The following is a 15,431-nucleotide window of genomic DNA, read 5'->3' as shown; positions in this document are numbered from 1 at the left end:
ACCATGTGTTATACAAACTTAAATGTAGTGTAAATTACTGTAGTTTGACCTGTAATGTGTTGCTCCTACAATGTGTGTGAGTGCCAACATCTGTTCAACGTTAGCTATACACAAACGATTTCAAATGAGCAGTGATTATTTTAACACGAGCTCATTTTTCTTGCATTTACTTATGCATTTAAGATACAAGTAGCCGCCTGTAATGTTTTGCAGCTGCCGATGTACTCTCTCTCTCTCTCTCTCTCGCTCATATCTGTCTATCTATCTATCTATCTATCTATCTATCTATCTATCTATCTATCTATCTATATATATATATATATATATAATATATATATATATATATATATATATATATATATATATATATATAATAATAGAGGGGCGAGGGGCGTCAGTGAGTTACAGGCAAATAATTTCATTCAGGGTTTCTGTGACATCATAAATCACGAGACCGAAAGTTGAGTTTATAAACTGTTCAGAAACCCGAGATGGAATTGTTTTCCTGTAACTCACTGAAGAGGCCCGTCTATTATTTATTACAATACATGGATACCTTTGTGATGCTAATATTGGGAATAATATTGGGAATAGCAGTTTATCTGGTACATGCTGATAGTGTTTCCAATCAGCAAAAATGCAGAAGAAAACTACAACTCTCGTAATCCACATGCCTTTGAAACGCTGGCTTTGATTAAGTTTGGTTTAATGGGACTAAACAGTCAAGGGATCGAGCAGTAACACAGTTTATTTTTTATCCACTGTCCCAGGTGTTTTTTTTTTTTAATTTTCCTGCTGTTATGATGATTTTTTTTTTTTTTTTCTGGTCAAAATCTCTTTCCATCATATCAGTAAAGTAGTGCTTCAGCATGGGGTGGGAGGGTTTGAGTTGCTCCTCCAATTAAAACCTGTGCTTAGATCATGTGATCTGGTACTGCTAGTACTGAGTTTAATAGCAGATAGGAGTTTATAACAGAGAATTGTATTCTCTGAGGAGCCAGAACAGCTGTTAATACAGAAAAGTTGAATCTAGGTTTTTGGTTCAAATGTAATTTCTTGCATTTTAGACAGTGTTTTAGTTTTTGTTTTATTGAGCATTGTTATATTATAAAGCCACACACACACACACACACACACACACACACACACACACACACACACACACACACACACACACACACACACACACACACACATATATATTCAGGGCCCAATTGGAATCTTGTCATGTCAGAGGAAAAAACATCTCACTCTAGTATCCATAAAGAGTACTGTAAAGTGTGTAAGCTTATCATGGTGAGAAGTAATTAGATTTTAGTAAAAGTCATTCATTATTTGATTATGAAAAAAAGACCAAAGGTGTGTTGGATAATTAGTTCTTATTCCCTGTAATAATTATTATATGTTTATATATGTGTTTCTATTGAGATTCTATTGCATTATTATGAGATAATTAACATTAAATACTATATCAGTATACCAAAAATAAATAGACCATCACTCAGTGTAAGGTTTATTTCCTTTTTATCAACAATTAATAATCGTCTAAATTGTAGGACCAATATATATAATTTTGCGACAACTTAAACATATTAGTTTATAAATTGATAGCCTAATACAGAACAAAAGTAATATTTACCACGTCTGGATGAATTCCCCTGCCAAATTAAGATATTTCTTGTGGTTGTAAGAAAACGCAATGAACTGACATTCTTGTTCTTTTCCGCAGCCTTTCTGGCTTCTTTCAACTAATTTACTTCCCTCAACTGTAAACACATTGTGTGTGTGTGTGTGTGTGTGTGCTGTTAAAACTGTACAATGTATTAGTTCTGGTCAGTTCTGATCACCTCGCTACAAAAAGGATATTGCTGCTTTAGAAAGAGTGCAAATAAGAGTGACCAAAATTATTCTGGGTTTAAAAGGCATGTCATATGGCTAAAAGAATTTAATCTATTCAGTCTTGAACAAAGATGACTATGCGGCAACCTAATTCAAGCATTCAGAATTCTAAACGGTATTGACAACGTCGACTCAAGGGACTTTTTCAACCTGAAAAAATAAATAAGGACCAGGGGTCACAAGTGGGGATTAGACAAAGGGGCATTCAGAACAGAAAATAGGAGGCACTTTTTTATGCAGAGAATTGTGAGTATCTGGAACCAACTCCCCAGTAATGTTGTTGAAGCTGACACCCTGGGATCCTTCAAGAAGCTGCTTGATGAGATTCTGGGATCAATAAGCTACTAACAACCAAACGAGCAAGATGGGCTGAATGGCCTCCTTGCGTTTGTAAACTTTTTTTTATGTTCTTATGTTCTTATGTGCATGTGTGCGTGCGCGTGTGCGTGTGTGCGTGTGTGCATGCGTGCGTGTGTGTGTGTGTGCGTGCGCGTGTGCGTGTGTGCATGCGTGCATGTGTGTGTGTGTGTGTGTGTGTTAAATAATACTTATCATGTATCACAGTAATTCACCTTGCCACTCTGGCTCACAACTATTTTTTCATGCACTTCTGTTAACATAAAAAAATTAATAAATATAAAACCCCTAACTACAGTTCATAAATTGCAGGTGTACTTCATTAGATTTCAACTGCAAAAGCTAAAACAAATGAAACCTTGTATTACAGTTCTTCTGGATTTGCTAAATCAATGTTAATGAAACTGTGGTCAAAGACATCACTACCAAAACCTACGCAACCAGAACTGTGTTATTTTTTGCATAACTGTAAGTCATTTATGGTTCTTTTCACACTAAATGCAAATCTTAAACACTTTTTTTTTCCCAAAACACTAAATACAAGTCTCAACATGCATTTGAATGAGTTTTGTTAATCAAAATCTAAGTGTTTGTTTGCAGCAGAAAGCAATCAATTCCAATTGCGTTAATCTATACCTCACATGTGAAAACTCAAACTGCTCAATTGTTCAATCACCCATCAGACGTTAATCATGAATGATAGAGGCCAAAGGTGAATTCACAGTTGTTGGTGAGAAATGGAGCAGGTCAGAGAGGCTGGACTTGAAAGACAAGGATGACAATCTGGAGCCCTAAGAGAAAGGGGTGTCCATATCCGTGGTGGTAGGGTTAGACACCAAAGGGGAAGGCGCACTTGGAATCTCTTAAATGAGATACTGGCAACAATAGTTGACCATATGATAAATCATGGACTTACGATGATAGAAGCTGGGCAGAGGGTACAGTGGCAACAATCATTCAAATCTTCAGGAATGAGAATAGGTAAGTGACCATACATTTCATTTCTGTATTCTATTACTGTAGATTTGTAAGTGCAGTTTTGCTGTCATTCAATTCCTGCATTTGTCTGTCAACATTCAATTCATTTATAGATTTGAAAGAAACCCCCTTCTGGTGGCCGAGGATGAATCTTTAGAGCTCAACAGGAGGCTGCTATAGTGGATATGGTGGCTGCCAACAATACCATCCGTTTGAGATGTATTGTGAGGGAAACTATTCCATGTGATGTTGATGACAATGTGTGGCCTGAGAGAAATCAGAGGCTGGATATAGAATAAACAAAGTGTTATGTTTGAGCAAAGTTACCATATTATTAATTTCCATGTGTATTTCTCTTCACTGTGTTCTTTGGCACAACTGTATCTTTATGAGTGCTATGATTTAGTTAGCGGTACCCCTAAAAAATGAAAGAAATGAATAAACTACTTTTTTTTAGCGTAGAAGTTGTTAACTGTCTGAGTTATGTTTGGGTTAAGTCCACTGAAAGGAAATGTATGTAGCTCTTATTGTAAAGGTAACATGTTTGTTTTTAAACAATTATCAAAAAGGATGACAAAGGCAGAGAGAGTATGCACTAAGGGTTAAACATACTGTTTTCTGTTTGTAGTTAGTATTTATTGTGCCATTGTGAAATGGCCGATAATGTGAGCTGTTCATTAGATGATAAATCGTATTGTTTTGATGTACTTATTTTATTTTCTGACATATATTTGCTATTTTGAGAGCATTAGAGCAATCTGCAAATGAAATGTGCTATGTTGCAAACTATGTTTCAGTTTTTGCAAACTATTTTTCTGCATTTACAAAATGAAATTGGGTTAAATGTAGATTTGTCTTAAGGAGCTTCTTCTTAATTGGGAAGGCTTGCTTATGTAAGATCATACAGTGTTATAGTGTTAGGATCAGTTGTTTTTTGAGATGATCAGGTAAACACCAAATGTGGTCTTTATTGTTGCTGTTGTACAGAACATTTTCCACTAGTTGTCTACATCTAGAACATACTAATTATATTATTAATTAATTTTGTAATATGCTGACAGCATTAAGTGACCCAAATTATTGCTATATTGTAAATGTCTTATTGGTTCATCCATGTGCAATAGAACCATACAATCTGGATGACCTATTTTTATTATTAAAATAAGGATTAGTAAAAAAAAAAAAAAAAAAAAAAAGATCAAATTTGCTGTCATTGATGAATCAAATTGGTTTTTAGTTTATGTGTATTTGACCTTTGATTGCAAGATACACAGGCAGTGCGCTCTACAATATAAATTTGTAATTGAAATGCTTCAGTGCACTTTACATGTGACCCCTCTGGCTCTGTCCTTTCTGTCTTGCGGTTCTCACAGCAACACAGTGTTTGATAAGGTGAATTCATTGCTGATTTCTATTTCACCTAACTAACTGGCTCAATGTTTCCATGCCCTGGTTGAGTTTGATCACCCAGAGCTGATAGATATGATGGACGGCTACAGGATCTTTTTCTTTGGCTGGCATCGTTTCTTTGATTCTTTGAGGCAGATGAATAGCCTTGTACAGTCTCTGACCCTTTACTTTTTAGTAACATATAAGGATATATATATGTGTGTGTGTGTGTGTGTGTGTGTGTGTGTGTGTGTGTGTGTGTGTGTGTGTGTTTGTGTGTCTATATATATATAATCTTTTTATATTGGTCATTATTTGTATTTTGTGATGGAATTTTAAGGGCAAGGATTCCTCACCTGCTGTTAATACAAACCTTACCTGCCTCTCATTAGGGTCTACTTTACTGATATAAATAGTGGAGGATTTAAATAAGGTTATTAACATTCACCCTTACACTAAAATGAAGTTCCTAATTTGAAGATGTTGCTATTAAAATCTGTCATTGTCTAGAGCAGGGATAGCCAATTATTGTCCTGGAGGGCCATGCCAATCCTGGTCTTTGTTCCAGCCCAATTTTAAATTGTTTAATTGAACCAATTAAACCTCCATCCAGACCTTGGAAAAGTTCATGATCTCACGTTACCTGTTAAACCTGGAGTGGAATTGAGATCAAGGACCCTGATTGGCCACCTCTGGTCTAGAGCTTTAAAATAGACCTCATTATCTTGAAGTATTTTTTTCCTTTACAGTAACAACTATGTATGTAAGAAACACAGAAAACAATCCTAAAAGTTACCTTCAGTTTATTTATAATAATATAAAAAATGTGAGCCTCAAAAGTGGTTTAGCAATGAAAAACAAAGTCTGAGAATGGAAGTCAGAGGATGAAGGCAAACTTGCAAAACGTTACCCATCATACAGTGCAATATTTACTTCAGTAATTATGTATTTACACAGATTAACAATGAGGTATGTTCTTTGTATGACTTAATTATAGAACTGAATCCAGTATTGCAACAAACCAGTTAATATGCTCCTTCAGTTAATTAAAGCGATAAAAAAACAAAATTAGGAACAATTAAATATGCATATTGAAAACCAAAGATAGAACAGCTTTGTGTACAATGTTGGCAAGTCAGCATTACTACCCAGAATTCATTTATAGGCACAGGCAGTATTGTGCCATCCCAGAGATAGTAGTTTAAATGCTTTATACTGGGGTCTTATATCTAGTCCGATTCTTCCTTAAATGTGTTGTGCAATTGAAGGTTTTATTTCTTATGCATTTTCTTAATTATGTTTATCAGGATACTTTATACCGCTGTACTAGTGCAGCTCTGACCCAAAGGGTGGTCTTTTTTAAGCAGAAAGTCTCTTTACAGTTAGAAATACTCATGGGCAGGGTAAATTAGATTCTATTAATTACAGTTGTTTATTACCAGTGTCTTCTTTGGATGCAGGAGCATTGGCCCCATCTTGCTTAATTGCAATGCCCATTTTACTGGTTTGCATTTATTGAATATTTGCAGACCGCAGTTGATTTTAAAATGCAGCTGCTTGCATTCTGACCCCAATTTTGTCTGAGATACACCAGCTACCAATACGTCCCTCACTCACTCCACTCCTTAAAAAACACAAAGCTCTTCAAAACCATGATCCAGGCAGCCTTCGCAATGGCTGGCCACCTACAGCCTGAGGAGGTAATGGCCTCTTCATCTTGCAAGAATGTAAACAGACTGCTCTTTCTGTGGAACTCCTGCCCAAGATAACAAGGACTGCCACTTGTTTTCCCTGGCAACTCTCAGGCGTATTGTTTTTATAATGATAAACCTGGGAGAGAGTATTATAAAAGATTAAAAATACCCACTTCCCCATACTGTGTATACACAGAATTTGAGTTTTTATGAGCAGGGAAAAGCAGATACATCTCTGTCGGCATGCAAGGCTTATACTGCATGTTATACTGCATGTGGAAATGTGCACACAGCTAAATACTGGCTTCTGACACAAAGGGATACCAAGCAACACATTTTGAAGGTCCTTATTAAAAAATGGCGGCCTTTATACTCTGATGCGTGCCTCCTTCTGTTTGTCCATCCGTTTATCAGTCACATGGTGAGACCATAACTGCTTTAATTATACACCAAGGAGAAAAAAAATACAAAAATAGTGCAAACATTGCACTGAAGTAAAACACATATTAGTATTCCAAAACAGAAGTACTGTATAGCCCAATAAATACATTTTTTACTTAATATGCCTGAAACGATAAAGTATATCTTACAGTACTGTATGTGGGAAGATATACATGGCAGCAAATGCAAATATCAACAAGTACTTACCCTTTTAAAGTAAATACGTTCCACCTACGTATCTTTCCAGAAAATCATATCGCCTAATGATGTGCATCATCTCTCACACTGTGGTAAAATAAGATCAGTAAATACTCTGTTGGGAGCAGATCTTGTTAAGAGTTGTTTATAGTGCAGGGATGCAGCAGAGATCTCACCCCACAACTAGATTTTCAATCTCTTCTCATTGTTGCTCACAGCTATTGGTCTCGAGGGCAGTGACAGACGTATAGCCTGGCAAGCTGACCCGCACAGCCCTTCACAAACCATCTGACAGACCAAGACTGCTAGAATTAAAAATGTGCTCCTATTCTGCATGGTATAATTGAAATGCATATAAGTGGGACTTGGTTCTTATTCTGAATAAATACCTTACAGTTCATACTGTGCAGAAGATTTAAAATATATATAGTGTACCAGGAACAGAACAGGTTCCAACTAAATAAAAAGGAGTGTTGCTACGTTAGAGGCCTACAATTAAAATCCATTCATTCATTCAAAACTGCAGCTACCGAGAAGTCATACTGTATAATCCAAGCAACCCATACACTGGCAATTAAAACATTTTCAGCTTGCTTGGTTAAATGGTAAAAAATAGACATTTCTTTGAAGTCATACTAAAAAGCTTTTACAAACTTGCACTTCACCTTTATGTTCCCTAAATTCCCATTTGCAAATCAAAGCAACCCAAGAGCTTTATGTTTTTACAATCATGCTTTCCCTAATGCACTTGACATGACTCTATTTTCCAACTGGTATCATGGGACAATATTGAAACACCAGTAACCTGCTTTTTGCTGTGCGAAAGTACTGTGAACTAATAGCGACCTACTGTCTGGTAGAAACATGGAAAGTTTATTATTTAACTACTGCAGGCTAAAAACAGATTAAAAACAGTTCTCAAGTTTAAGAATGAAGCAATTGCTTATCGGCTAATCAAAATTGTCTGAAATCATAATAGTCTACAGCATAAAGTTAGTTAGTATATATAATTAAGACCATTTAATGTAAAATAAGTGTACTATAAATATATACTGTCACCTTGTACTGATTTAAAGTGGTTGTAGCTTCAAAATAATTGCATACACCTTACCTGTTCATTACTTCTTTTCATATATAGCTTTCAGATGTGCGGTTTTGAAAGAAACACATTTTATTGAAAACATATTTTCCCTTTCAAACATGATATTTGGGTAGCAGTGTGTTCTGGGTCAAAGCAAGTTACTGGCTCAAGTTAGGTCAGTCAGTAGAGGAAGCAGCTGGTCGACAAAACGATGGCCCTGAAAGGGTGGGATCAATTTCACTTCCTTGTTAAATGACCATGAAAGTGCAAGACTTTTTAATTCAGACTAGCAACAGATAATCCCAAAAGAGGTCTGTAGTATAAACTTACATCAGGACCTTCCACCAATGAACTGACAAACAAAATCATGAAATATATACAAATTGTTATTAGTTCTTTATGTGGAAAATACAGCACCTATCTGGTTCCAGAGAATATTTTGTCATATTGTAAAATGTAGCTCAGTTGCCAACAGAAATATGATAGTTCAAGCAGTGTGCAAGGTAATGTCCTATCACCTTCTAGTATAAACGGTGCTGTTTTCTTATTAAACACAAATTAAAAATTAGATAAAAAATAAGTCTTGTCCTTTAGTTCTTCCTATGATACAGAGGTCTGGACATGCTAACGGGCATAAAAAGTTTTTAGATTGCGATAAAACCCCCCACCTCTTCAGGGCAAAGACAAGGTTGTAAGGGAAGGTGACAGCCATCGAAGGCGCGGTGGTCGTGCAGTTCTGGGTTGATATCTACAACACAATCGATTGACATGGAATGGCCCTTGCCTGATGCCTTATCATAAAGATTGCAGTGTATCTCATATTCTTTGCCCAGTGGCATGAGAAAGTAAGGCATTGGGCTCTTTTGACAAACACTTTCTTGACTCATAGCATTTTCTTTGGTTACATGGAAGTACATTTTGTTATTTGTGGCTTCATTTTGCTTAATTTGCTTTGAAATTGAACTGTGTAAGATTAAAATGGAAGTATTGAACATTTGAAAAAACTACAAAATGTAGCTCATTTTCATGTATTCTACATGTATCATGGTCAGGTTACACATTAAGGATTTGCAGATAGCTGTGATATCAACACATTCCGCTGGTCTGGAAGTAACATCACACATTTGTTTTTGTTTTTTTGTTTAAGTAAATCACAGTTATAACCAGGTGTCAGGAGGCACTAATTAATGGTATTATCTTCTATAATCTCCCACCTGGACAATCTTATTTACTATGTTCTGTAAAAAAAATAAAAAATAAAAAATAGAATAAAAAGGCTTATTTATTTTGAAACTTTTTCAGTTTTAAAGAATGTTGTTTTTTCCTTGGTGTTATAAGCAATCAGATCTGCAACTTATGCTTCTTTACTTTTGTGTGCCTCCTTGTTGAAATGTACTTAAGTCTATTTCAAACAGGATGCAGAAGTCTAAAAGACTGCAGATACTCACAAACATGTGTCTGTACCCATTACGTTATTCTAAGTGTGATATTCACCCATGGCTTACAGAAAACATTTCACGGTGATGTTGAACTAGCTCGGCTGCTTTATGTGTAGCCGTTGACAGCTTAACTCAGTACTTTTCCACATTGTAAGCATATACAAAAAAATAAATAAAATACAAAACAGAAAAAATAAGTGCAAAAGCATGATCTGTATACTGTATAATGTGTAATGTATTCCATTAAAGTGGAGGCTTATGTTTTGTTCTTGATGCAATGTAATGGTGAATTACAGTCGGAAAGCAAACTGCGATCAACAAACAAAAAGTAAAAATAACCAAAAAACTCTATCACAGCAGAAGCACACAAAGAGACAGTCTTTTTGAACATTAAACTTTATTTTCTAAAGATTATTTTAATTAACATTTTTGTTTGTAGTTGCATATGTTGTGAAATTTATCGATTTACAGGATTAAAGACCTGAATGAAGTGATCAGACCGTCACGTTGGTTCACATTGATGTTGTGAAAACCATAACACATACAAAATAAATATTTAGATTCAGTTTCCTTTTTTTCTGCTTTTATAGACTAATATTATGTTTTATGTATGTATATTGTATTAAAAAAAAACAAAAAAAAAAAAAAACATGGTTGAATTTTCATCCCTACGACTTCACACACCATTTTGCCCTTCCTCTGTAAATCTGAACGCATTTACTCTCCACTGCTCCGTGACGTTTGGTACAAATTCCTGTAAAAAAAATTCCACCTTAATTCTAAGTATCTGAATCTCAGGATACTATTTGTAGGCACCCTGTTTATCAGCCTGTCTCTAGCCATAAGTCACACATCATTTTTATATATATCCAGAGAAGCGCTTACTCGGTTGCGATTAAACCTTGATCTGGAGAACCTTGACAAATTCCAATGAAAACTTTCTAAGGAGAATTCTTTAGAAGAAGGTATTGAGTGTCTGTCTGTCTCTCTTTGTTCATGTGTCATGCACATTTTTACATATAGAACTGCATATTCAGTTATAATGAAACTTGGTCTTCAGATACTGTAGCATACTTTTATCGAGAGTTTAAAAGTCTGGAGGGTTAAAGAATGCACCTGCCCATCTGTATGTCAGACAGATATAATGTAGTTTAGGGTCATCTACTTTTTCATGTTACTTATGGTTTGGATTTTACAGCAATGGCGGGGTTGGACCGCCACTGACATGCTTGTTATTTATTTTGTCATTTTCAGAGTGTGATTATCATCGATCCCTTGACTGTGAGGGAGGAGAGCATCAGGCCAGCGCTGGAGAAACGTTTAGAAGCCATTATCAGTGGGGCTGCTCTGCTGGCCGACTCCTCCTGCACACGGGATCTCCACCGGGAGCGCATCATTACAGAGTGCAATGTGGTGCGTCAGGCTCTTCAGGAACTGCTCTCTGAGTACATCAATAATGTAAGTAATCCCACAGGGGTGTCGAATTAGCATGCCTTCTATGCTGGAACAGCCTATGGTAAACACACATTTTGCACCTCAAATTATTCTGTTTGCCAGCTCAGGAAGTATTCTTAATTAAAGAGATTATAATTATATATGTAAATCAATTAAAAAAAGTACACTTTGTGTTTTAATTTTAATTCATTGTGTTATAGTATATGCCATCTTACAAAAGAAAGAAATGTTGTTAGAAACCTTTATCTTGGCACATGTTGTATTTGTTCAGTAGATCAGGAATCTGTTTTTAATAATACAAGTTTATTGTTTTTTCAAGAAAGACCTATATTTGCTATATTTGCTATACCCAGGCTTCTTTTATGGAACTTTTGTTAACAACTATTATGCGCTTTGCACTACCTTGAGAGTTAACTGCCTTATTGTACATTTTCATAGTTAAACCCACTCATTATTCATTTTACCTTTTCTATCCCTAATAATAGACAGAGATCCCTATTAGCCAGGTGTATGAGACAGTTACAAGAGGATTAAATCAGGGTCCTGACACTTGAGTCAGTGTTTCCTTTAGATTTCATCTCTACGAGTAATGTGGGTTGTCCAAACGTTTCTTTTTTTTTTTTTTTTTTTTTAGTAAATTAGCATTTCTAAATGTATTTAGACATTTACAGTGTTATGTTATTTATAGGAATCAGTTATGTTTACATCTGCTAATTATGACTGACAGTCATAAGTGCATTTCTCTGAACCTGGACACAATAAATAATAATTGTGGCTTCACATATTCCTCTGCCACTCTGAGGCCCAGTGCTGTATTATACTCAATGAACTGACTAACCTCCTCCTTCATTTACTACAACAAATCTGTTAGTAGCATACTTCCCATCATCTCTTCCAGCACTTCAATGGATGTCCTTAAATCTGAGCAATTTACCAAGAACATCACCAGATTTGATCTCCTTGAATAGTCATCTGATATGCTCCAGTATTGGATGTTTCTCTACAGTACTTTTATTCAACAGCTCCCTGTTATGTTTCCAGTTGCTACCGTTTCTATTTCAGTTAAATGTGCTACAAGCCTTTCCTCCTGCCATCCTTTCAGTGAGTCACCTACTTCTCACAATAGTTATGCACCTCCCAGGAATGTATTTTTAATTAAGACTCCAAGGATCTTGAGCGGTTTCTCTTCAGTAGTTTTAAAGCCCCATAGAATCGAATAAATCCTCTTGCCTTCTGATATACCTGTGAGGTTTTCAAACTCTTGTACAGTCTGGGATCATCCTTCAAAAGCAATTTATTTTAGATGTTGTTTTACAGATACAGCACTTTACCACACAGAGCTGAACTCCAATTAATTTATGCTTCAGGGACATTTACAGTACTTGTTGTTTACATTTTTACAGTGAGGTTTAAGGACACGTGTTTGAAGTAAAATAAAATAAATATATCTTTAGTAACTTGTTTAAAATAGAACAACACAGGGAATGGTGCTTTCTTAAACAACCTGGTCCTCTTCTCTGGACTATGCTTACTCTGACTTTACACTGACTGCCAGCTTTGCATAGACTGCTTTCATATACTGTTAGTGTATACTGCTGCATGTGCTCTTTGTCTATTACCGGTCATTTGGTGAGAGCAATGTAATAAAAGGATCATGGCATCTTACAATACCTGTAAACAGACAACATACTAGATCTAATAAATAATAAGAAGTTTATAGTACTGAATAATTACAGAACAATGTTATACTGTATATCTGGAATGTCTAATACATGAATGCATGAAAATAATGCCTTATTCACTGCAGTAATCTCTTTGTACAGTGTGCCACACTTTAAGACTGATCTAAAGTCACAAAAGGCATGCTATTTTTTTTTTTTTTTTTACCAGCTTTTTCATTACTGTAGTGTCCATCTCAGATTGCAGCTGTCCGAACCACACTCTGTGGACCAGGACAGTGCACTGGTTTGTCCTCTTTTACTGCAGCTTTTCCTCTATTCAGATTTGCCTCAGAAGCATATACAAGTAATTCTCTTATGTTGACACGTCAGTCATGAGGTGAAGGAGTAGCAGTGAAGATCTCCCCATTGGGAATGCATTTGCGACTTTTTAAAAATGCATTTGGGGGATAAAAAGAAAAAGATTGCTAACATCTTGAAGAAGACTGTTTTACCAATAAACGTATGGTCAGTTATCAACTCTTCTGGATTCAAAGCCCAATTACTTCTCCTCTGTAGATTAAATTTACAGGTGGTTGTGAGCAGTAGAATTTCAGAAAAAAATGTACTGTACTTACCTTTGTGAGAAAATGTTACACTCAGCAGCTGTCTGCAGAATACCTGCATGCCTCTGGCTCCATGCTCATTGTAGATGGTTTGAAATGCAGCCCTTAAAATAGTAAGGACTATTGTACAGTATATAGATTTTACATGGTATGTATATGAAACAAAGCTACTATGCTAAGTTGATTAAACGTATTATGAGCTTATATAAACAAGCTTAACTTTGGCAGGAAAGCTGACATTTTGCTTTTATGTGCTTGCAAATAGGGAAACATCACTTTAAACAGGAGTACAATAAACAGTCTAAAATTAACTGGCCTTTGTTATTGTTTAGACCACTGTAATAAATAGACAGAGGAAGCAATTGCCTTTTTGCACAGTAGCTCATAACTCAGTATTTGCACTGAAGCTCTCTAAGACTGCCAGACGCCCTCAGAGCTTTAGCCATTGATTGCATATTCAGCCGGCTTAGAGTGATGAATGGGTCTTTGGAACCCATCACTTCAAGCAGCCTTCCTTGTGTTGTAAATACAGGCAGCATCCTTCTCTTATCTGTAAGCGCAGTGAAAGTTCACATGTCTCATCTTGTAACAGATAACATCCATTGTTTCCACATCTGGTCAGTTGAAGTGAAAATCTCTATTATGAACTTAAATCAATACACAGATATTTGAAAAAACTAAAAAAATCGAATGCATTTCATGTATATTTTTGCTACCATTTTCTGTCATGCATTTTTTAAAATCCTCTTTTCAAAATGTTAAACACATCGCTTGTCTTTCAGTCTTCTGCAACTCTTATATTGGTCTACCAGTCGAAACAAAAACAAACACTATTGTCTGAAATCTCAAGTTTGAGTTCTCAATGAATACTTTTGTTTTTAAAGTTAATGTTAAAAGCTAAAAATACTAAAGTTAACTCAGTACTTAACCAGTTACATTTTGCTATTTTAAAAAATGTAGCTGCTATTTATAAGAACAGTATATATATATATATATATATATATATATATATATATATATATATATATATATATATATATATATATAAAATAAGATGACTTAACTATGAGTATATTATTATATATCAGTATTTTCTGAATAATGTCTTTATTGTGCAGTATGCAATCATATGTGTTTTGCCAAACTTTGTCTAAAGAAATGTGTATTATTGACCCACACATTCCGGTGATTGCAATATAAAGTAGCAAACATAACACAAAATTTAGATGATTTATGTATGCGCTTGAAACGATACTTTTCTTTCCCATAGATGGAATTAAAATTGCTGATGCTGTGTAAATGTGAACTATTTCCATTGAGGTGATTGATAGACTTTTCACACTTGACTTCCTGCAGATAAATGCTCATTCAATACTAGTTTGCTTTAGGTAAAATATACCCATTAGAGCAGTTTTGGAAGTGGCCTACAGACGATGAAATGCTGTAAGGAAAGTTGAACTTAATAGACATCTTTGATCTATGGATATGTTTCTCCGAAGTGCGTTTTCTATACAACGTCATCTTTATGAATGAAGAGAGGAATGATCCTGCTTCCAGTGCCCTTGTGTTTGTATTAAAACATCCCTATGAAAACTACCATGTATCTGTTAGCTTGCACATCACATGAAAAAGGCTTGCTACTGAATACTCTCTTCATTAGTGAATGTCCTGCTACTTACTTCAAATTCCACAAAGTTTTAAGATGTGCAGAATCACATTGGGGTGTTTAACATTAATCTGACTTTTGTTGTACATGTTTGAGTGCATGAAACAATAATCAGTTTATCTCCTTTTAAATGTAACATTAAATAAACATTTCATGACAAAAAATGCACATAGTTCAAAGCTATTAAGTGGGATTATAGTTGCATCCATAAGCTAGTTCTAACTACTGTATTTTTCCACATGAATTAGAAATGTATTTATGCATTATGCAATCCCACACAGACATATTCTCAAAAGACGCTGTAACGCACTGGTATGTGGATCCTGATAACAGGATGGAATAACATTCACTAAGGACATTGTAGAGACAAGGGTGTTAAACACATTGTGCACAGGCTATTATAGCTAGAACAGAGTCAAGTTTTTATAACTACACATATTTTAATAAGCTGCTTTCAAGCATCTCTGACTGGTTGAATGCAGTGTGCTTTGCATGTTTTTTTTTCCCATCACCGCTTTTGCATAGTCATTTTAAAATGGTACCTTGGTTT

At 35.3% G+C, this 15,431-nt stretch overlaps 1 protein-coding gene across 1 annotated transcript in view; it reads left to right on the top strand.

Annotated features, from left to right (window-relative positions):
• Positions 1 to 15,431, top strand: part of LOC121325624 (catenin alpha-3-like) — a 185,407-nt gene that overhangs the window by 38,435 nt on the left and 131,541 nt on the right. Inside the window, exon 7 of the mRNA XM_041268439.1 lies at positions 10,731 to 10,934. Coding sequence (XP_041124373.1) covers positions 10,731 to 10,934 — 204 coding nt within the window. The remainder of the gene's footprint in view (positions 1 to 10,730; positions 10,935 to 15,431) is intronic.

This window comes from Polyodon spathula, chromosome 13 (assembly GCF_017654505.1).
Source record: "Polyodon spathula isolate WHYD16114869_AA chromosome 13, ASM1765450v1, whole genome shotgun sequence".
NCBI classification, from domain to species: Eukaryota; Metazoa; Chordata; class Actinopteri; order Acipenseriformes; family Polyodontidae; genus Polyodon; species Polyodon spathula.
Note: the sequence above shows the minus strand (reverse complement) of the source record. Positions and strands in the feature narration are given on the sequence as shown.